At 41.5% G+C, this 23,323-nt stretch overlaps 1 protein-coding gene across 4 annotated transcripts in view; it reads right to left on the bottom strand.

Annotated features, from left to right (window-relative positions):
* Positions 1 to 2,776: 2,776 nt before the first annotated feature.
* Positions 2,777 to 23,323, bottom strand: part of GANC (glucosidase alpha, neutral C) — a 74,213-nt gene continuing 53,666 nt past the window's right edge. For 2 of the 4 annotated variants that reach the window (XM_055537481.1, XM_055537482.1), the window contains 8 exons: positions 23,079 to 23,322; positions 19,632 to 19,696; positions 17,904 to 17,980; positions 15,286 to 15,360; positions 11,552 to 11,665; positions 10,214 to 10,326; positions 7,331 to 7,434; positions 2,777 to 6,724 (listed from right to left, as the gene is read on the bottom strand). In XM_055537481.1, coding sequence (XP_055393456.1) covers positions 6,615 to 6,724; positions 7,331 to 7,434; positions 10,214 to 10,326; positions 11,552 to 11,665; positions 15,286 to 15,360; positions 17,904 to 17,980; positions 19,632 to 19,696; positions 23,079 to 23,322 — 902 coding nt within the window. In that variant the 3' untranslated portion in view covers positions 2,777 to 6,614. Of the gene's footprint in view, positions 6,725 to 7,330; positions 7,435 to 10,213; positions 10,327 to 11,551; positions 11,666 to 11,717; positions 13,303 to 15,285; positions 15,361 to 17,903; positions 17,981 to 19,631; positions 19,697 to 23,078; position 23,323 lie in introns of those variants that run through there. The other 2 variants (XR_008699163.1, XM_055537483.1) reach the window with 2 other exon arrangements.

Raw genomic sequence — 23,323 nt, 5'->3', positions numbered from 1 at the left:
AGCCCTTGCAGTCAGACAAGACCTCTGTGGGGAGACACATACAAAAGCTCGGAGAGTGCTGCCACAGCGTTGGCGGGGGCAGGGTGGGGGCAGTCCGGGTCTCCTGGCCTGGTGCTCTGAGTGTGGTATTTGTGTTCCCTGAAGTAGAGGACTTGGCCTGGCTGGCATTTCTCAAGTGAGGAACAGCTCATCTGATGATCTGAAGAGGTCTGCTGCATCAGAAATAAACGTATTTTCTTGTACTAGAGTTCATTCTTTTTAATTTTTTAAATTGAAGTAAATAGTTGATTACAGTGTCATGTTAGTTTCAGGTATACACAAAGTGATTCAGACATATGTGTGTGTGTGTGTGTGTGTGTGTATATATTCTTTTTCAGATTCTTTCCTGTTACAGGTTTTTAACAATATATGTAATATGGTTCTCTGTGCTATACAGTAGGTGCTTGTTGTTTATTATATATATAGTGATGGGCATCTGTTAATTTCCAACTCCTAATTTACCCCTCACCCCTCTTTTCCCTTTGGTAACCATAAGTTTGTTTTCTAAGTCTACGGGCCTACTTCTGTTTTGTAAATAAATTAATTTCTTTCATTTTTTTAAATTCCACATATAAATGATATCATATGATATTTATCTTTCTTGAGTTACTTCCCTTAGAGTTTGATAATCTCTAGGTCTGTCCATGTTGTTGCAAATGGCATTATTTACTTCTTTTTTTATGGCTGAGTAATATTCCATTGTATAAATGTACTATATCTTCTTTATCCATTCCTCTGTTGATGGACATTTAGGTTGCTTCCATGTCTTGGCTATTGCAAACAGTGCTGCTATGAGCATTGGGGTGTACGTATGTTTTCTAATTATGTTTTCATCCTTTATGGATACATGGATACATGCTCAGAAGCTGGATTACCATATCCATTTTTAATTTGCATACTTTAACCCAACAATTCCACTTCAGATAAATCAGATAAATTGCTTAGAGCTACTAATTGCAATGTGGTTTATACTGTTGAAAACCAGAAAAATGGATACGGTAATTCCATTTTTAGTGTTTTAAAGAACTTCCATACTGTTCTCCATAGTGGTCTGGAGTTCATTCTTCTTCTTTTTTTTATTTTTGGCTGTGCTGGGTCTCCGTTGCCATGCACAGGCTTTCTCCAGTTGCAGTGAGCAGGGGTTACTCTCTAGTTGCAGTGCGAGGGCTTCTCGTTGTGGTGGCTTCTCTCGTTGAGGAGCACAGCTCTAGGCTCAGTGGTTGTGGTGCGTGGGCTTAGTTGCCCTGTGGCATGTGGAATCTTCCCAGACCAAGGATAGAACCTGTGTCCCCCACATTGGATGGCAGATACTTCACCACTGGACCACCAGGGAAATCCTTGGAGTTCATTCTTAACCCCATTTTTCATCCTATTTTACATGCCACACCTTATAACCCTTTACAATAATAGAAACCAAACTTTTTACAGCTACTGGATACTATGGAGATATGGCTCAGCACCTTTGTTTTTAAAATTTTGCTTTGAAATAGTTTAAAACTTACAGGCATGTTGAAAATATAGTATAAGAAGTTCCTGTACATGGTTCATCCAGATTCTTCAGTTGTAACATTTTCAACACATTTTGCTGATTTTCTCTGTCTCTGTTTTTCTCATACATACATAAATTATATTCTGAGCCATTTTAGAGTAAGTTAGAGCTATGAGGGCCCATTACCCTTTAATATTCAATACTTCCATGTATTTCCTAAAACAAGGACATTCTTCTATATAATCATGGTGCAGTTCTCAAAATTAGGAAAATTACCATGTAATCAAAATATCCCATTCAAATTTTTCCAACTGTCCTAGTAATGTCCCTTATAGTTCCAGGAGAGAACACATTTGGTGTCATGTCTCTTTATTTCCTCCTTCAATCTGAAACAGTTCTGAGAGAGCTGTTTTTTATGTCCTTCTCACTTGCACAGTATAGGATGGTACCTCAAATTTTGGTTTATTATTTACTTAAATGAAGTCACTCAGTAGACATTTTATCCAGAACATACTTCTATGTTGATATATATAGGTTGTTATTTTAATGGTTGCATAACACTCCACTGTATGAAAGGGTTACATTTAACCAATCTCCTGTTAAAGGACATTCAGTTTATTTCTGGTTTTCAACAGTATAAAACACATTGCAATTAGTAGCTCTGAGCAATTTATCTGAAGTGGAATTGTTGGGTTAAAGTATGCAAATTAAAAATTTTGATGCTATTGCCAGATTGCCATCCTGAAAGATTATACTTATTCTAATTTTTCTAATGATGCATGAGAATGCCTGGCTCCTATGCCAATGTCAGTTTCATCTTAATCTTGGCCAATCAGGCAGCCCTTATTGAATTTCTTTAAATATTAATAGGGCTGAGAATCAGTCAGTTCAGTTCAGTCGCTCAGTCATGTCCAACTCTTCTCGACCCCATGAATCACAGCACGCCAGGCCTCCCTGTCCATCACCAACTCCCGGAGTTCACTCAGACTCACGTCCATCGAGTCAGTGATGCCATCCAGCCCTCATCCTCTGTCGTCCCCTTCTCCTCCTGCCTCCAATCCCTCCCAGCATCAGAGTTTTTTCCAATGAGTCAATATTTCATACTTATTTTGCCTGTTTCAATTTCTTCTGTGAATTACCTTTGCCCATATTGCTTTTGAGCAGTTACTGTTTTTAAACTGATTTGTCAGCTCATTTTAGGGCATTTAAGTCTTAAAGGAAAGACATATTACACACTCATTTTAGAGTTTTGTTTGAATCACTCCTGAAATGATTCTACTTTATTACATTAAATCCAGTTTCCTGAGAAAGCATATCCAGAATCAGCCACAACAAGGTGACTGAACACTGTAGATCGACCTGGCCCCAAGTTGGTCAAAGCTCTCTGGACCTTGGTATCAGAAAAAGGAGATGGGGAAAGCGTGACAAGCGATTAAGAGCATAGAACATTCGAGAATACCCAGGCTGTATTTTTCTCCATTCAATGTGTCTAGTTAAACCTTTCAGTATAGTTCTGGGTCAAGACAGAGAAGTTCCTCACTAACTTACTCTACAGTTCTTGTTACATTCCTTGTTTCCAAAATATTTTAAATGAATAGACATGCAATATATATTGATCTGAAGATAGGTCTTGATTATTCAGCTTTCAGTTCAGTTCAGTCGCTCAGTCATGTCCAACTCTTTGCGACCCCATGAATCGCAGCACGCCAGGCCTCCCTGTCCATCACCAACTCCCGGAGTTCACTCAGACTCACGTCCATCGACTCAGTGCTGCCATCCAGCCATCTCATCCTCTGTCGTCCCCTTCTCCTCCTGCCCCCAATCCCTCCCAGCATCAGAGTCTTTTCCAATGAGTCAACTCTTCGCATGAGGTGGCCAAAGTATTGGAGTTTCAGCTTTAGCATCAGTCCTTCCAATGAATACCCAGGACTGATCTCCTTTAGAATGGATCTCCTTCTAAAGGAGATGGATTCTGGTTGGATCTCCTTGCAGTCCAAGGGACTCTCAAGAGTCTTCTCCAACACCACAGTTCAAAAGCATCAATTCTTCGGCGCTCAGCTTTCTTCATAGTCCAACTCCCACATCCATACATGACCACTGGAAAAACCATAGTCTTGACTAGACGGACCTTTGTTGGCAAAGTAATGTCTCTGCTTTTGAATATGCTATCTAGGTTGGTCATAACTTTCCTTCCAAGGAGTAAGTATCTTTTAATTTCATGGCTGCAATCACCATCTTCAGTGATTTTGGAGCCCAAAAAAATAAAGTCTGACACTGTTTCCATTGTTTCCCTATCTATTTCCCATTAAATGCTATTAAAAACCATCATTTATATTAGATAAGAACATTCAGCTTTCAGGTTCAGCTCAGTTCAGTCGCTCAGCCGTGTCTAACTCTTTATGACCCCATGGACTGCAGCAAACCAGGCTTCCCTGTCCATCACCAACTCCTGGAACTTGCTCAAATTCATGTCCATAGAGTCAGTGATGCCATCCAACCATCTCATCCTCTGTCGTCTCCTTCTCCTTCTGTCTTCAATTTTGTCCAGAATCAGGGTCTTTTCCAATTAGGTTGGCAGGGAAATCTGAAGTTGGGAAATAAAACTTCAGCCAATGGAGATTTCTTCCTTTCTCCTTAATTGTAAAACTTGTAGAAATAGGAACAAAGAATCTGCATATGTCTATGTTACTTACATATAGTGCAAAGTTCAACTGATACAATGAAATGTGTCTACCAGGAAATGCACAACATTTACTATATCTGGAGGGAAGAGTCCTATGTCATAAAAGTCAAGCAGAAACAAGTATATTCAATTCTCAATTTTTAATCAATCCATCAGTCAGCCAATCATTACTAAAAGTCAAGTATAAGGGTTCTCTGGCAGATGTAAGAGAAATATAACATGATCTTGGAGAACATGCCATCTATTAGGGAAACAAGACAGACGAACCTGAAACACTGAGGGGCCATCCAAGAGAATGTTCATCCGACTGCACGTTATGTAGAAGTGGGGCTGCCTGTCAGAGAAGGGCAAAATCACGGCTTATGGTAAAGGGGAGTTGTGGGTGTTAGGGAGTTAGAAAGGCTCTATGGGGAAGTGGGATCTGAGTTGTGCCTGGACAGATGGTAGGATCTGCATACATAGAGGGCAGGCAGTATAGATATTGGGTCCAGGGAACAGAAGGCACTGGGATGGCAGTTGGCAAGTTACTAAGTGGAGGATGCCTGATAAGCAAGTGTGTATGTTGAGGAGGGCTGAGGATAGGAGGCTGCCTCAGCAGATGCTGTGGCCGCAGGGAGTCCCTGGGGACCTCCCAAAGGGCTTCTGTGGTGTAGTGCTCCAGCCCATGCCGAGCCGTGCTGGGATCTGAGTCAAATGCAAAATGTGGTATATTGATCCTATCCTTATTTAAAATTGTGATATTTGTTCATCATGGATTTTTTCTTTTAGTGTTGATTTTTAAAATATTGTATTAAAGTATTATTTATTTTGATTACTGTGAATTTGGGCATCCCCGTATATTTTCTGTCCCAGGCAAGTGTCTCACTTACCTCATCCTCAGTCTAGTCCTATGTTCTTATTCTGAAGTTTGATGGTGGGTATTTATGTTATTAATTTAAATTACAGTTTTCTCATGTTACAAATAATCTTTGGGTAGTAGACAGTATTTAATAAAACCAATATTAAGAGATTAGAATTTTAAGAAGATTAATTTGGAACTTTGGAGACCCAAAAAACATGACAAGTAAAAGACTCCCTTTGTGTCCTTGACTCAGTCTCTTACTTTAGTTCAGTCACTCAGTCATGACCGACTCTTTGCGACCCCATAGACTGCAGCACGCCAGGCTTCCCTGTCCATCGCCAACTCCTAGAGCTTGCTCAAACTCATGTCCATCAAGTCGGTGATGCCATCCAACCATCTCATCCTCTGATGTCCCCTTCTCCTCCTGCCTTCAATCTTTCCGAGCATCAGGGTCTTTTTCACTGAATCAGTTCTTTGCATTACGTGGCCAAAGTATTGGAGCTTCAGCATCAGTCCTTCCAATGGATATTCAGGACTGATTTCCTTTAGGATTGACTGGTTTGATCTTCTTGCAGTCCAAGGGACTCTCAAGAGCCTTCTTCAACAGCATAGTTCAGAAGCATCAATTCTTCAGCACTCAGCTTTCTTTGTGGTCCAACTCTCCCCACTTGTGATCCAAGTCATCCATACATGACTACTGGAAAAACCATAGCTTTGACTAGATGGACCTTTGTTGGCAAAGTAATGTCTCTGTTTTTTAATATGCTGTCTAGGTTGGTCATAACTTTTCTTTCAAGAAACAAGCATCTTTTAATTGCATGGCTGCAGTCACCATCCACAGTGATTTTGGAGCCCAAGAAAATAAAGTCTATGACTGTTTCCATTGTTTTCCCATCTATTTGCCATGAAATGATGGGACCAGATGCCATGATCTTAGTTTTCTGAATATTGAGTTTTAAGCCAGCTTTTCAGTCTGTAAGGTAGAGTAACTCCCTGTTGCTGCAGTACATATAGTGCAAGTAGAAAAGGGTTGCCTTGCCCATGTCTAAGTGGGTAAAAGAGATCTGTGGGGGGAGGTGGTTACCAGAGGCCACTGTCCACTTCAAGAGAGACCTTGAGCAGCTCAGCTGCTGGAGCTGGAGTGGCTTGGCCACATGGACTGAGACGAGCTTTCACAAATGGGCCACAAGGTGGGCTCGGCCCACCTGTCACTTGAAACAAACTCACCCAGCTGTGCTCAAAGAGAAGCTCCCCACTGGGCCACAGCACATACCCCAGGCCATGGCCCAAGGAGCAATGCGAGGTCTGTGAATGCTATAAATGTCTCTGGGCCACTTGCATGTCGAAGTGGTGTGTGACACCAAGAGTATGATTCCCAGCATGTCTAAGAATGTAACATCTGAAAAATCTGAAATCTACTGTTCACTAATAAACTGTGACTAATGAAAGCTGACTTTAAGCCAGAGAAGTCAATTAGCATGTGGCACGAATCGCATAAAAGGCCCCAGGGAAGGCGGAGAGGCGCCGCTGCTCCTGGCTCTGCCACCAGGCGCACTGCTCCGTCACTGGACGCGCACCTTCCAGTCCGCACCAATGTTCAGCGAGAGCGTCTCCAGTTTCAGGGTGGATGTTGTGGCATGGTACGTAAAAGCCACAGGCTGAGCGCTGCCATCTAGAGATCCAAACAGTAAAAGGGAAAGTCCGTTGACTATCCAGAAAAGAAATGTCTTTTCTTTGAATTTAAAAAGTTTCTGTCTCTGTCATAAAATCTTATATTCCATATAGGAGAATCCAAATTAATACCACTTGTACTCCTGGACTTCCATGAATTTTTAAAACATGAAACACTCCAGTCTTTTGAGTAAAAGACTGAATGAAAAGAAACTGTAAGGAGCAAAGTAATTTGTCCAGCAAATTCAGTAGGTTGAAAAAAGATATATCCTGTCCCAGGTCCTTTAAGAAACTCAATAAATATCAGTTGGATTCCCTACAACTTTAGATACCTACAGTTTGAAACAAATATTCAGAAAAGCTACAATATTATTTCAAGCCCCAAATGATTTCCCTCAGGAAAATATTAACAGCTTACAATGAGCAGAAAGACAGTTGATGAAGAAAGAAGCAGGATGGCCTCGTTCCCTCTAGATACTAGTATATTTGACTCTTGCCAGAAAGAGCAGAGTCCACATAGCTAAGCACATTACATCAGCTTTAGACTAACCATCTCCTCATGGCAAATACTTCTATGCTTATAGAACCAAGAGGCCTGTTTCCTTACCAGCTGAGTGGGCAGTCACAGAAGATGGCTGCTTCTTGAGGCCTAGGACCAAGATCTGCTCCACCACACACTTGCTGGGATAATGACCCCTCTCGTCAGCACAACTGGAAAAGATACAACAAATGACATTAGGAAAAGGAGAGGAACAGGGGTTTGGACTGGCTACCAGATCACCATCCCCTCCCATCTTTCATGCCTATGGAGGCATGAAACATATAGCTGTCACATTTACTAGGATGAAGAGATGGAAAAAGATGACTCTATATGCAAAAACAAGCCAACCAGTGCACACGTGCTCAGTCATGTCTGGCTCTCTGCAACTCCATGAACCGTAGACCACCAGCCTCCTCTGTCCATGGAATTTTCCAGGCAAGAATAGTGAAACAGGTTGCCATTTCCTACTCCAGGAGATCTTCCTGACCCAGGGATCAAACCCGTGTCTCCTGTGTCTCCTGTTATGGCAGGCGGATTGTTTACCACTGAGTCATCTGGGAAGCCCAAGCTAACCAGTAGTCTTCCTCTAACAAGCCATTTGGAGGGATGTCACTTAAGGACACTGAAGTCCCAAATGTGACTTGGATGCTGCAATCAAATCGCAAGAAACCAGATCCTTAATGAATGTTTGAATAGATGAATAAATGGGATTAATAGGAATTTCTACTGGATTCTTTTTCATTTTTCAGAGAAGGAAGGAAAGGAAGATGAAGACAATAATGAAGGGATGTTCATAGAGTGATTGAAAAATACTCCCAGGGGGCTCCAGACCAAAGTGCCAATGTAAGAGGCTCCTGAATTTCCCTTTTCCAACAGATGCACTGAACATAGAGCTACACATGGAACAATTCTCTTTGAGAGAAACCAGAAAACTAGCTGAGCAACTCCTGCACATTGGGTGACTGAGAAAATATCCACATCAAAACAAGCAGGAAAGGCTGAAACACACTTTCCATATAACCCCCACCCCTGGCACGTTTGCGTGCTAAGTCACTTCAGTTGTGTCTGACTCTTTGCTACCCTATGGACTGTAGGCTCCGGGCTCCTCTGTCCATGGGGATTCTCCAGGCAAGAAAACTGGAGTGAGTTGCCATGCCCTCCTCCAGGGAATCTTTTCAACCCAGGGAATGAACCTGCGTCTCCTGTAACTCCTGCATTGCAGGTGGATTCTTTACTGCTGAGCTATCAGGGAAGCCCCACCCCTGGCATAGTCCTATACAATTGGGCAGGAATTTGCAACTCCTAGCTTCTCCAGACGGAGAAGGCAATGGCACCCCACTCCAGTACTCTTTCCTGGAAAATCCCATGGACGGAGGGGCCTGGTAGGCTGCAGTCCATTGGGTCGCTAGGAGTCGGACACGACTAAGCGACTTCACTTTCACTTTTCACTTTCATGCATCGGAGAAGGAAATGGCAACCCACTCCAGTGTTCTTGCCTGGAGAATCCCAGGGACGGGGAGCCTGGTGGGCTGCCGTCTCTGGGGTCGCACAGAGTCGGATACGACTGAAGCGACTTAGCAGCAGCAGCAGCAGCTTCTCCAGAAAAAGTAAAAGGTTTGGATCACACTCATCCTTTCAAGGCTCCCACCTGGAGAGATAGGCCCTCAAATCACCTTGCTCTGAGAGCCAACAGAGTTAATTACGGCAAATAAAGCAGTTGTTAATAGGCAGCGTGGCTATCCCCCAGGGCTCAGTGCAGAGGGAGCAGGCAAAAATATCCATCTCCCAGGTTCTTCCTGGAAAGGATCTAACTGCATACTTTCCCAGCTACTGCCTGAAGGTTCTAATCAGCCTGTATATAGGTGATGACTAAAATATGTCCCTTTGGGATACAGATGGGTCTCAGCATATCATTAACTACTGGCAGTCACTAAGAACAAACATGGCAGTGTGGATAATCACAAAGGTCTGGAAGCTATAAGGAGCTCAGGACAGGCTGATCAATGAGGATCATCTCCTACATGAGGCCAGTCTGTAGAGACTGGAAGACATAGGTGTCTTATCTAATGTGAGAAACAACACCAGGAGTCAAGGCAGATGAAACAGGAGAATATGTTCCTAACAAAAGAACATGATTAATCTACAGAAACTGACCTTAATGAAATAGAGATAAATTGTATACCTGATAGAATAGTTCAAACCAATGGTCATAAGGATGCTCACCAAGTTCAAAGAGCAATGCATGAACAAAATGAGAATTTCAATACATATGGAAAATATTAAAAAGTACCTAACAAAACACAGACCTAAACAGTACAAGAAGTGGACTGAAATATTCAACAAAGTGATGAATGGCATCACTTATATGTGGAATGCGCAAAAAAAGAAAAAAAGGAAAAAAAAGTTGAACTCATAGAAACAGAGTAAAATGGTGGTTGCTAGGGGCTGAGGGGTGGGAGAAGTAGGGAGAGGCTGGTAGAAGAGTACAGACTTTCAGTTATAAGATGAAGAAAGTTTGAGAATCAAATATCCAACATGCCAAATACAGTTGATAATCCTGTATTGCATAATTGAAATTTGCTAAGAGAGTAAAACTTGTGTTCTCATCAAAAGGCGGGGAAAAAAGGTTAAACACGTGAGGTGATGGATGTGTTAATTAACTTGATGAAGGGAATACTTCCACAATGTATACATATATCAAGTCATCACACCGTATACTTTAAATATACTACAATTGTATTTGTATACTATACTTGTATATTTATATTAAAATTTTATTTCTAAATCATACATTAATCAATCTGGAAGAAAAGAAGAAGAAAAATACAAATGGCCTTCATCATTAATTTTTAAAAATAGTACCTTAAAACATTAGCTGTGCATTTAAGGATAGCAAATGGATAACATAATTTATTTATGAAAGCACACGGCTCTTTCAGCTGCCATTACCTATTGGTCAAAACACCTGAGGAAAATGAAAATTTCCTGTGCAAGAATTGCTTCTGGTGGAGGTATTGGAAAGAATGCCCATCATCGAGATAGAATTCACCCATGGCAGAACCCTGGAGAGTGAATCACAGAGAGTATGCTCATGTAATAGTTTTCTTAGAAAAGACTGTCCCTCCCTAAGGGAAATAACTGATTACAAAACCTGTGAAAAATTACGTTGAGCAACTGCTTAATATTAAAGCTGTACAAAGTCATCATAAAATATATAAACACTCAATACCCATTTGTGAAATAATATGAATAAGGAAGTCACACAAGAGGAGGCACAGAGAGTTAGGCTTTGTTGAAAGAGATTTAAACTGTGAAGTATGGTCAGTGGCATAGGTGACTTCAAAAATACTACCCTAAAATGTGACAACAGGTCAATAAATGTTCACCAAGTGAAACTGAAGTTAAAAGGAAAAAGTATGTAATGGATGAGATCAGCTATCTTTAGAAGAACCTCCATTTGGAGAATGGTGCCTACTTCCTACTGTCTTTTGGTAGGAGGATCCCTTTTGCATGTCAGACAATGTCACAGTACTCCATATGGCAGTTCCCTGTTACTGACAATGCTTCATGAGCTATGGACCTCAAGTCTCTTGCAATTTATTCCATGGCCTCCCGTGGGCCCAAGGCCCATAGTTTGACCCAAGAAGACATGCTTAAAAGAAATGGATGGAAGAGAAAGATGTAAGAAAAAGAAAGTGAATTATAATATTTGCGTAAGAGTGAGGATTTGTGTCTGGCACTGTATTTTGGGCAATGGTTAGGGGAGTAATCTCCTATAGGCCTCATTCAGCTCAAAAGATCTCCTCAAAAGAACAGATCAATTCTGGATCCTTCCAGACCTTACCCTAGGAGATTGTAGTTGTTTGAGCCATCCAATGAGAATGGAAGTTGATGTGTGTGGGGCTGCATCCCTGGAATGTTGCATAGACACAGGACCCTTTTACTGGAGACTAAGAGTCAGGGTTAATCCACATGGCAGGCTGCCTATGGCCCAATGAGCTTTCAGTCCAGTGGTAATCAATGCCAAGCTGCAGAGCACCAAGGGTCACAGTACCCTAGAGGAAATTTCTATCATTTCTAGTTCTCAGAGTTCTCTGAAGAACAATTTCAGGAAAGTTAGATAAGTTGGACAATGATGCAGAAATGATTCAAATTTTTGATTTCTAGACAAACATCAGAAGCACCTATCCCATAGACGGGCTTCACCATTTATACACTCAAAGCTACCACTGTAAAGAGACAGAGTCATAACAAACAAGAGGTGTAAAAGTAATACTTTTCAAGTACCTTAGTGCTTAGAGCCACTCGGAGTCCATATGGGGAATCACTCATGAAGCCTGTGGATCTTCCTATAGTGGTCTTTATTGGTACCACACTTCCACCACGTTGAAACACTGGTATCTACAATAGGAGAATACTCTCAGAGGAGGATTTATATAAAGCAACTTCAAAGTAGGCTTTTAAAATATTTCATTATACATTCTTTTTAAAAATTTTTTATTTAGTTAGTTTTGGCTGTGCTGGGTCTTTGTTGCTGCACTTGGGCTCTTTCTAGTTCCACTGAACACAGACCACTCTCTAGCTGTGGTGTGCACGCTTCTCATTGCGGTGGCTTCTCTTGTTGAGGAGCGCAGGCTCAAGAGTGCATGGGTTCAGTAGCTGTGGTGCATAGGCTTAGTCACCCTGTGACATGTGGAATCTTCCCAGAGCAGGGATGGAACCCATGTCTCCTGAACTGGCAGGTGGATTCTTAACCACTGGACTGCCAGGAAAGTCCCATTATACATTCTTTATAAATGTAGACTCAAAAGCAAAATAAATTTGTGAACACAAATTCATTACTATAGGGGAAAATATCTTTATATAGGGTTCTGTACTCTCCTCGGCTTCAGGCATCCATTTGGGGTCTTGGAACATATCCCTCATGGGGAAGGGGGTCTACTGTATTCTTTTCTCCCAGCTTGTAGCTTAGCACAGGCCCTGGCATTAAAAGGAAAAGAGTTCAAATATTAAAAATGGTTCATTTAAAAAATTATTAGGGAAAACTTCTCACCCTCCATCAACTTATTACCTATTCTGACTATCCTATAGATAACCTTTTCTGCTTTGTATTTTTAATTTTCCTGTCAATATAACAAAAAAGTTTATTTTTAGGACCCTGCTAAAGAGGGGATTTTTATGTCTATGCAAGCAGGCCCAGATATACATGTGTATATGTTTATAAAAGATGGTGGTTTCTTGGTTTGGGATAGACAACTGTTGTCCCTACTTCAGCCTATACACTTCTTGGTCCCTGCTTCCCTGCATCACTAGGATGACTGGCTCAATTCTGAGGGTGAATCTGTGAAATCTCTGTTATAGAAGCTGCCAAGGGCACTTGATGTGACTCTGACAACACAGCTGTAGGCATGGGTCTTCTGGAATAACACTCCCGGCAAGGACAACCCAGTAGGTTCCATGCCTCCCAGTGTAGTCCTCTCTTAGGAAGCTCCCTGGATCACGTGAGGGCTTATACTTTGCTCTGAGTAAGCTGCCAGTGGGGAGAAGAGCTAGAATACAGTAGGCACCCCCTTCCTCCACGGGGGATATGTTCCCAGACCCCCAGTGGATGCCTGAGACCGAGGAGAGTACCGAACCCTATATAATGATACCTTCCCCTATACTAATGGGTGGGTAGCATACACAGCTTGGATCTGCTGGACTGAGGGATGAGTCTTGTCCTGGGCAGGATGAAGCAGGATGGCACAAGATTTCATCATGCTCCTCAGGGTAGCATGCAGTTTAAAACTTATGAATTATTTCTGGAATTTTCCATTTAGTGTTTCTGGACCACAGTTAATACTTTGGGGCTGCAGCTGACTGAAGGTAACTGAAACTGAGGAACATGAAGCCTCGGATAAGGGGGACTGCTGTATATAGGAAGTTGTCAGTGAGGGTGGAGTAGGCAAGATGTCCACCGTCTGCTTGATTCGCAGCAAGAAGTGAAAGCACATTTACTTCCCCATCCGCATCAGTCAATTTCTTCTTCTTTTATTTTCCTTCAAAGAATGAGGCAGTAAGTTAATATGGATAGGCCCTGGAGTGGAAGTCCAATTGACCTGGGGTCTTATCTCAGTTCTGCCACAATTTAGCTGAAACCCTGGACAAGTAATTTAACTTCTCTGAACCTCCCTGTCTTCACCTGTAAGCATGAGGGATTCAAGCAGATGAATGTTAAGGTCTAGTCTAGATCTGAAAGTTGGCATCTGAAATCATTTTCTCTATGTGAACGTGAAAATGTTAGTCGCTCAGTCATGTCTGACTCTTTTTGACCCCATGGACTATAGCCTGCTAGGCTGCTTTGTTCATGGGATTTTCCAGGCAAGAATACTGGAGTGGGTTGCCATTCCCTTCTCCAAGGGACCTTCCTGACCCAGGAATTGAATCCAGGTCTCCTGGGTGGATTCTATACCATGTGAGCTACCAGGGAAGCCCTATTTTCTCTATAATGGAGTTCATATTGCTGCTGAGAATTTAAAAAAATAATATACATCTATTTAAAAATTTTCACACTACTTCAGGTCTCTGGTAGTGGCTATGATTCAGTTGCAGGAATAAACTTCCCTTCAGAAATGCACCCTGGGGGACTTCCCTGGTGGTCTAGTGGTTAAAAATCCACCTTGCAATACAGGGGACAAGGTTCCATCCCTGGTCGGGGAACTAAGATCCCAAATCATGCAGGACAAGTAAGTCTGCACACTACAACTGGACAGTCCGTGCACCGCAACTAAAGATCCCGCATGACACAGTGAAGACCCCGAGTGCTGCAGCTAAGACCTGATGCACCCAAATAAATAACAAATGAATTAATTTTAAAAAAAGGAAATGCAGCCTGCATGGGCTGCTCTGGGTCTAACATCATAACTCATAGCCTCCCCTTGGGCCTAGAGGTCCAACTAGAAACTCATGTCTCCTGACTGGGTGCTGTAGAGGCCATTCTGTATGGTACGTGTGCTATCACCATTTTACTCCCTGTTGTCAGTGTGATTATTTTTCTTAGACATACAAAGGTAAATAAATGTGGAAGAACTGTGTCTTCAGTGTTCCAAACTGTGAACTCAGAGTACATATTACTTTTATACTCTTCTTTTCCCTTCCCATTTTGGTAGTTTTATTGATAAAAATTCACATGTCATACAATTCATCCATTTACAGTGTACAATTGAATGGTTTTTAGTATATTCAGAGTCATGCAACCATCAGCATAATCAATTAAAAATCACCCCCCCAAAGAAACCCTGTACCCATTAATGGTCACTCGCCATTGCTCCCCAAACCCTCTCCCTGCCTTCAGTTCTGTGTTGTATGCTGTGATTAGTTGCTCAGTTGGGCCCAACTTTTTGTGACCATATGGACTGTAGCCCTCCAGGCTCCTCTGTCCTTGGGGATTCTCCAGGTAAGAACACTAGAGTGGGTTGCCATGCCCTCCTCCAGGGAATCTTCCCAACCCAGGAATTGACCCAGGTCTCCCAAATTGCAGGCGGACTCTTTACCGTCTGAACCACCAGGGAACCCCTCTACATTCGGTCTCCATGTGTATATGTTACTATACACTGACGTCCTTCGTTCTTTCTATGAAGGCACGTGTTATGAACTGAATGTGTCCCCACAAAATTCACAGAGTGAAGCCCCAAGCCCCTGTGTGACTGTATTTGGAGACCTTTACAGAGGTAATTAAGATTAAATGAAGTCATAGGAGTGGGGCCCTGATCCAAACGAGTTGTTTCATAAGAGACACAAGATGAGCACACACTCCCTCTACCATAAGAGGATGCATCAAGAAACTGTCTGTCTCCATGCCAGGAAGAAATCCTCCCCAGGACCCAAACTGGTTGGCCCCTTGATCTGGGGCTTCCAGCCTCCAGACTGTGAGAAATTAACTTTGTATTGTTGAAGCCAGTCAGTCTATGGTATTTTGTCATGGCAGCCTGAGTAAACTAATCAGCACAATAGGTAAAAATAACAGTCTGAAAATAGCTTACAGCGTCCAAGGTTACTGGGATCTTTACTGTACATGCTCCTTTCCAGTGAGCAAATGTCTTAGAGTCATACCAAATCTGAAAAGAAATAGACCCTAGTGAAAAAATGTGTATAAGCACATTTTTCTCATGATTTCATTATTTAATAAAACATCCATTTATTTGGATTTCAAATAACCAGAAAGCTAAAATAAGTATAATTTTAAAAAATTTAAGTATAATTTAAAAAATCTTGAATAGAAGTTAGAACATATGCTTTTAAGAAAATCCCAAAGGACTAACTAACCTAGTACTGTGATGGATTAAGCTGAGTAAAAGGCCATTCATTTTTCCATCCATCCATCCAAAAGTTATTTACTGAACAACTTACCATGTGCCCAGCATTGCTGGGTACACACAAGTGAACAGAAAGACATAGAACCTACCCTCATGGATTTTATAGTTCAACTGGCTTATAAAAACATAATGATCTTATAGTGAAAAAGATGATGGAAGAGAGAAAACAACAACAAAACAGAAAAGCACACAGCAAGCAAATAAATTACAAATGAGGCAGGAGAAAAGAAGTGTCTGACAGGGAAACAGACCTTAGAGAAAAACCAGTGGAAATTTGGATTACTAATACAGTGTCATTTTTTTAAAACAGAGTACAATTTAGCGACGAGGTTCAAATTCTTATCTGAGATGCCCATCGAGGGGGTTTACTTGCTAAAGTGCCAAAAAGCTCCTGCCAAAGTAAATTTGATGGGATAAATCCTTAAGATACTATCTTAAGGATGAAAAGAAAACCCTTTTCTCTCTTCTAGTCCAGTGTAATTTCTGGCAGCCACAGTTCACCTCCTGGGATTACCAGAGGCTGTATAAATTTGGGATGTTGAATCTGGCACTGTCCTGCCGTGACTGGGAGAGGGCTGTGCCCTGACAATTGTCAGCTGCAGTGAACTCTCAATTCAACTGGATCAGTCCTACCTTGTCATGAAGTATTATCTTTGGCTGGATTCAGTTTCCTAATGTATTGTCAAGGATTTCTGTGTCTATGTTTCCAAGGGATAATCCATTAGCTATCTTTCCTTGTAATGTCTTCCTTTGGTGAATTCTAGTTGCTCAAGATAAAAAGTTGGTGGGAGTGAAAGGTAAAAAAAAAAAAAGAAAAAAGAGGATTCAAACAAGATTTGGGCTTTACCCATCAACCATTTCCAGTCTGATTGAAATGAGAGGCATAGGGTGTGTGGTACCATAATCAAAGATTCCCAGCCTAAGAGGGGTACAACTGGTACAAAACACCATGCAGATGAGACCCAGAGCTTAGTTACTGAGCTCACCCAGCAAGTACTTACAGATGGCCTACTATGTGCCACATGCCTGTCTAGATGCGAGGGATACATTAACAGATAGGCCATTAATGCAAAGTCATTAACAGATAAAAATCATGGCTTTCAAAAAGCTAACATTCTAATGGGAGAGATACATAATAAACAAAACATAAAAGTAAATATTAGGATGTTTAAAATGGCATGTTCTACAGAGACAAATAAAGGATGCAGGAGAACTGGATAGTACCAGGGGCAGTGGGAGTGGTCTGTAATCTTAAAGAGGGCATCAGAGAAGGCCTCCCCAAGAAAGAGACTTGCAGGAGAGGGATGTGCTGTACAGAACACGGGAAGGTGACAGCCAGGCTGTGAGATAGCTCTCTGCCCGTTGTGGTACTTCACTAGCTAATCAGCAAGAAGCAGCGGCTCTCCTACCCAGGCTTTGGGAAGATGTAGCAAGAGAAACAATCACAGAACACTCCTGGAAACAGGAGTGTTGAAAGAATAGGCTACATAGTCATAACAGTGTGATTGAAATGATAATAGATCATTAATAGAAACTGTGGCAAAGTCAGACAGGGAGATAGCTCCTCTTAATGGGAGCCTGCATTTAGAATTAATTTAAGAAACTCTTAGCAGAAATGCTTGGTAAGCCATTTCATTTTGCTGTTGTAATATTTAACCTTTTTCTCAGGTTTCTGCTTTGCAGGGGAACCTTTGTAAAGAGCCCGCACCTTCAGAACTACAAATTCCTAGAGAAACCAAGCAGAAAGAACATCATTCATGGGCTTTCTGTAGAAAAGCCTGGTTATTGTCATATCAGTGATGACAGGTGTAGTGGGCTGGATGGTGGCCCTTCAAAAAAAAATGTATTTGCTTCCTAATCCCTGGAAGGAGTGAATATTACCTTTATGGGAACAGATTTGACTAAGTTGAGGATCTTAAGGTAAGGAGATTATCTGGATTTATTTAGATAGGCCCTAAATATCATCACAAGTGTCTTGTAAGAGACAGATGGGAGAGGAGACACAGACACACACAGTGAAGATGGAGGCATAGACTGAAGTGAGGTGGGTACAAGCCAAGGAATGCCAAGAGCGCAGGCAGCCCCCGGAAGCGGGGAGCGTGGAGAGTGGCATGGCACAGCCTCTCCCTCAGAACCTCCAGAAGAACCAACTCTGCCCACGCTGAGATTTTGGACTTCAAGCCTCCAGTACTGTGAGAGCATAAGTTTTTGTCGTTTTAAGCCACCAAGTTTGAAAGGAAGACATACACACGTAAGGTATGCGGATGTTTGTTGTTTACTGTTACCTCACTTGACCCTGGCAGAAACACATCAACAACAGTAGCTTTTGGTTCTGTGACTGGATGAACCAATAAAGCACCTCCTGAAAAGTGGAGAAGAAATAAAGTTGAATATCATTATGAGAGGTCTGAAAACATCCCTTCTCCTTAAAGATTTTTTTTATTTTAAATTTATTTATTTGTAATTGGAGTATAATTGCTTTACGTTATTATGTTGGTCTCTGCCACATATCAACATGCTCAGCTTTAGGTATACATATGTCCCTTCCTTTCTGAACCTCTCTCCCACCTCCTACCATCCACCCCCTCTCACCCCCCTCTAGGTTGTCACAGAGCACCAGATTTGAGCTTCCTGTGTCATACAGCAAATTTCCACTGGCTATGTAATTTTACATATGGTAATGTATACGTTTCAATGCTGCTCTCTTAATTGAGTGCTTTTGTGGTTTCAAAGACCACTAAACTGAACTTCTTAAAGGCAGAGATCCTGATGAGTTGAACCAATGATTCCTCAGGGAGATGTTAGTTAGAAAGAGGACAGGTGATCGGAGGTGACTGTATCATTGCCTATCATTAATCCACTTATGGTGTATTAGGATCACAGGGCGGGACCCTGACATAGTCCAGCATAGTCTCACTTTGTGCACAGCTGTAGTATGAAAGTACCATTTCACTTCTCCAAGTGCTTCACTGTTTGCTATATGTGACTTTAAATGTAGTGAGTCTACAACTGTGACCCAGAGGTGTGGTCTGCATAGATATTCAGGCCCTCTTTCTTGGGCAGGTATCATCAGGAAAACTATAATTCTCTTAAAGGAAATCTGGATTATTAATTTTGTTTTGATCTTGGCACTAGCATATGTAAAATTCACCCAATTACAAATTCACTATTTAATTCAACAAATATTCATTGAATTCTGCTGAGGACCAGGCACTGTGCTAGGCTCGAGGAATGTAGCTTCAAATCAGACAGACATGGTCCCTGCCCTCATCAAGTTTACAGTCAAAAGCAGATATTAAACAAGTAATTACAAATTAATTAGAGCTAAGACAAATAGTAAACCGGTAAAAGTACAAAATGGCATGAAAATTATGTATTAAGAGGGACTGATTTTGACTAAGGCAGGTGGAATTAGATATTAGGAAGCAATTTTGGTCAGGAAAATTTTCTCTAAGGAAGTAGCAGCTTTTTAACTTGAGACCGAAGGATGAGTGGAGACCTAAAGAGATAGGTTTTTTACATTTTGGGGATTCTACTCTTTAGAAACAGAATTCACCTTTTGGGCAACTCTCTGCCAAGCCTGGCCTCTTGAACACATTACCCAAATGATAAACTTCCCTGTTCCAAATTTGATTAACCCAACCAAAAACAAACAACCCACCCCAGTCCTGTTTTGCATATGAAATAAACTCAAAGATAACTGTCTGGTTTACTTTTTTCGACTTCCCTTCCCTTCGGTATCTTAAGGCTTAGAGGTGGTCCCTGAACAAGAATTCCAAACGGCATTCACAAACGCAAGGGGTTTATATGACGTTAACATGTTATGAGAAGCACTACATGACAAAAGAATAGAGTTGGGATCCCACCAATACACGAAAAATCTTGGTGATGAAATTTCTTTTCTTTTTGGCTTTCTTGAAACTAGGGACTTTTTAGTGTTCCTATACTAGAAAATATAATAAAAACATAATTATAGTATTTCTCAGAAGTAAAATTAATCCAGAAATGCTCACCCAGCATGTATTCATCTTCCACACTAAAAGTCTCTAATTCATTAGGGAACTCTACCCACAGAGGCCTGGGGAAAAGAAAAAAGAAATTTCTTACTTCAACATCATTAGATTTTTTTTTTATAATTCAATCATTCATATTTTCAGTTTTATAACTATTCAAAGGAAACTGGAAAAAGTCAAGACTCTTTTCATATGAGTCAAGATTTTATGAGCACTGGTTATGATTATTGTTGTTTTTTAGTTGCTAAGTCTTGTTCAACTCTTTGCAGCTCCATGGGCTATAGCCCATCAGGCTCCTCTGTCCATGGGATCTCTCAGGCAAGAATACTGGATGGGTTGCATTCCCTTCTTCAGGGGATCTTCTAGACCCAGGGATCGAACCCAGTCTCTTACATCCCCTGCACTGGCAGGTGGGTTCTCTATCATTAGCACCAACTGGGATCCCCTTGTTATGATTACTATATACTTTTCTTGTGTGAAAGAGCTGTCTGTTAGCTTAAATGGTCCAATTAAAGCTTGAGAATTCTAGTACCCGAAACTTCTTGTTCTCATTGTTGAGCACTAAATTACTCTGACAGGCATAATCAGAACTTTGCCCAAGTCTAAATGCCTAATATGTTTGGTGTAAAACAAACTAAATGTTTTTTAAATTAATTTATTTTTAATTGAAGGATAACTGCTTAATTGTATTGTGTTCAGTTCAGTTCAGTCGCTCAGTCGTGTCTGAGTCTTCATGACCCCATGGACCACAGCACGCCAGGCCTCCCTGTCCATCACCAACTCCCAGAGTTTACTCAAACTCATCTCCATTGAGTCGGCTATGCCATCCAATCATCTCATCCTCTGTCGTCCCCTTCTCCTCCTGCCTTCAATCCTTCCCAGCATCAGGTCTTTTCAAATGAGTCAGCTCTTCGCATCAGGTGGCCAAAGTACTGGAGTTTCAACATCAACATCAGTCCTTCCAATGAACACCCAGGACTGATCTCCTTTGGAATGGACTGGTTGGATCTCCTTGCAGTCCAAGGGACTCTCAAGAGTCTCCTCCAACACCACAGTTCAAAAGCATAAATTCTTCGGTGCTCAGCTTTCTTTACAGTCCAATTCTCACATCCATACATGACTACTGGAAAAACCATAGCCTTGACTAGATGGACCTTTGTTGGCAAAGGAATGTCTCTGCTTTTGAATATGCTATCTAGGTTGGTCATAACTTTCCTTCCAAGGAATAAGCGTCTTTTAATTTCATGGCTGCAGCCACAATCTGCAGTGACTTTGGAGCCCCAAAAAATAAAGTCAGCCACTGTTTCCACTGTTTCCCCATCTATTTGCCATGAAGTGATGGGACCAGACGCCATGATCTTCGTTTTCTGAATGTTGAGCTTTAAGCCAACTTTTTCACTCTCCTCTTTCACTTTCATCAAGAGGCTCTTTAGTTCTTCTTCACTTTCTGTATTGTGTTGGTCTCTACCAAACTTAAATGTTGGTAAAACTGAATTTTATAATGTAGAATCTGTGCCATTTTTTTAATTGTTACTGCTTTTCATGCATCCTTAATCATTATGTAAGTGAAAAGAATTGGTTTTTCTTGTTTTCAAGTTGGCAACATTTTTGGAGGTTTCAGAAACTTGTGTGGTGTTTGGGTTTTGTTTTATTGTTACTGTTGTATACAACTAAGTAGGAGACATTTGGGCTTATTAAAATCACAAAACTTTCAATATCTCTGGATATTAACTTCATGGTTCTAATGTTGCTTTCAATTTCATGAGGGAAAGATACTTTTTAATAAGAGAAACATTTTCATTTTATTCACTAGCCTTCGTAATAATCTATTTCTTTGATATTAAATAGTAACGAAGCATCTAAACTTGGCTGGTGTCTAAAATCACCAGGAAAACTTCCAACAAACATAGATCTCTGGAACTTAACCAAGGGACTCATAATAGGTTTGGAGGTCTAGCCTGGGAATCTGTATTTTTAAAAAAGCTCCCCAGGTGATTCTGATCTGAGTCAGGCTGAGGAACTGCTGATCTAGAGGTCTTGATGTACTATATGTGTCTCTGTGTGTACTGGTCTCTAACCCAGAAAGTTGGCCTTCACATCTTGCCTCCAAAATAGAATCAGAATATAATTTATACACCAGGAAAAGCCCTAAGGGTAAGAGAGAGCTAAGACTGGCAGAATAAGTTGTTCTTCATGAGAGAAGGCTTGTGGGTGTGGGGGATGAAAAAGCTACTTTCCTCTATTCCTCTAGGTTTTTCTGACTGGTCTAAGAATTAAGTTGACAAGACAGAGTTTAACAGTAGAAAATCAAATTTAATGATGTATAAACAGGAGCTCCATAAAAATATACTGCCTAAAGACAAGATAGGCAATTGAGGCTGATATAACACCTGAGAGAAGGAGAAGTGAGTGAGGTTTGGGACTTCAAAGGGGAGAAAGGAAACTTCCCCTGGCAGTCCAGTGGTTAAGACTCTGTGCTTCTCCTGCAGGGGGCATGGGTTCTATCCCTGGTCTGGGAACTAAGATCCCACATGCCTCATGGTGCAGCCAAAAAAAAAAAAAGATAAAAAACCAAAAGTGAGGCAAGATATTCACTTGGAGATGGAAAACCAAATGTTTGATAAACAAACATTTGCTGGACCATGCAAAGACAATGGGACACAGCTTCCCACTGTCATTCCCATTCCCAGCTTCCCCCTACTCTGCTTAGCTCATATTCGTTATAGGTATCTCTGGTGATAATGTAGTTCCTGGACCAAGCTCTTTATCTAAATTCTTATAGGCATTTAAGGAGGAGGTTAAAAAGAAAGACTTCCTGAGCCTTTTGTATGTTTAAAAACAATCAGCTCCTAAGAATCCTCAAGCCGAAAAGACACATTTTGGGGTGGCATGTTTTGTTTCCCTACATAGGTTAAATACTAGATGAACTGAAGTACAAAGTCACTTTATCTTTTCTTTCTCTTCCTTCCTTCTTCCTTCCTTCCTTCCTTCTATTTCTATCCCCTACTAAATATTATGGGTTTCCCTGGTGGCTTGGGTGGTAAAGAATCTGCCTGCAGTGCAGGACAACCAGGTTCAATCCCTGGGTCGGGAAGATCCCCTGGCGAATAGAATGGCTACCCCACTCCAGTATTCTTGCCTGGAGGATTCCATGGACAGAGGCTACTATTCAAAGGTTACAAAGAGTCGGACACAACTGAGCGACTAACACTAATATTTGGTTACCAAATATTAATGCTTGAATCACCAAATAGCAGGAGATCTAGTTTTTATCTTCTGTGACCTCTACTGCCTGACCCTGCTCACAGGTGGTGCTGAGTAACCTGACTGACACTTGGTTAAACTCCTGGCTTTTCTTTTGCAATCACTGTAATTACTCCATTGCAAGTGGCTGAGGGGATCTTTTGGTAGAGACTGGTTACTGGGGCAGTGGTGAAGCCTGTTTACCTCATGACAGGTTGAGAAGCCACATGTGCAGAGTAGAACAGAGAATACCAGTAGGGCAGGAGGGTGTAGCGCTCTCTGATGGCTTCTCGGATGAGCCGGGTGTGCTCCTCCCCAAAGAGCCAGGGCTCCCGTCGCTTGGTGTTCATGGTGGCATGGCCACGGAAGAAGGGCTGGTAGGCTCCTGCCTGGTACCACCGCACTAGCAGCTCTGCCTCTGGATCCCCGATGAAGCCACCTACATCCGC

This window comes from Bubalus kerabau, chromosome 10 (assembly GCF_029407905.1).
Source record: "Bubalus kerabau isolate K-KA32 ecotype Philippines breed swamp buffalo chromosome 10, PCC_UOA_SB_1v2, whole genome shotgun sequence".
Lineage (NCBI taxonomy): Eukaryota > Metazoa > Chordata > Mammalia > Artiodactyla > Bovidae > Bubalus > Bubalus kerabau.
This window is presented reverse-complemented; position numbering and strand designations above follow the sequence as displayed.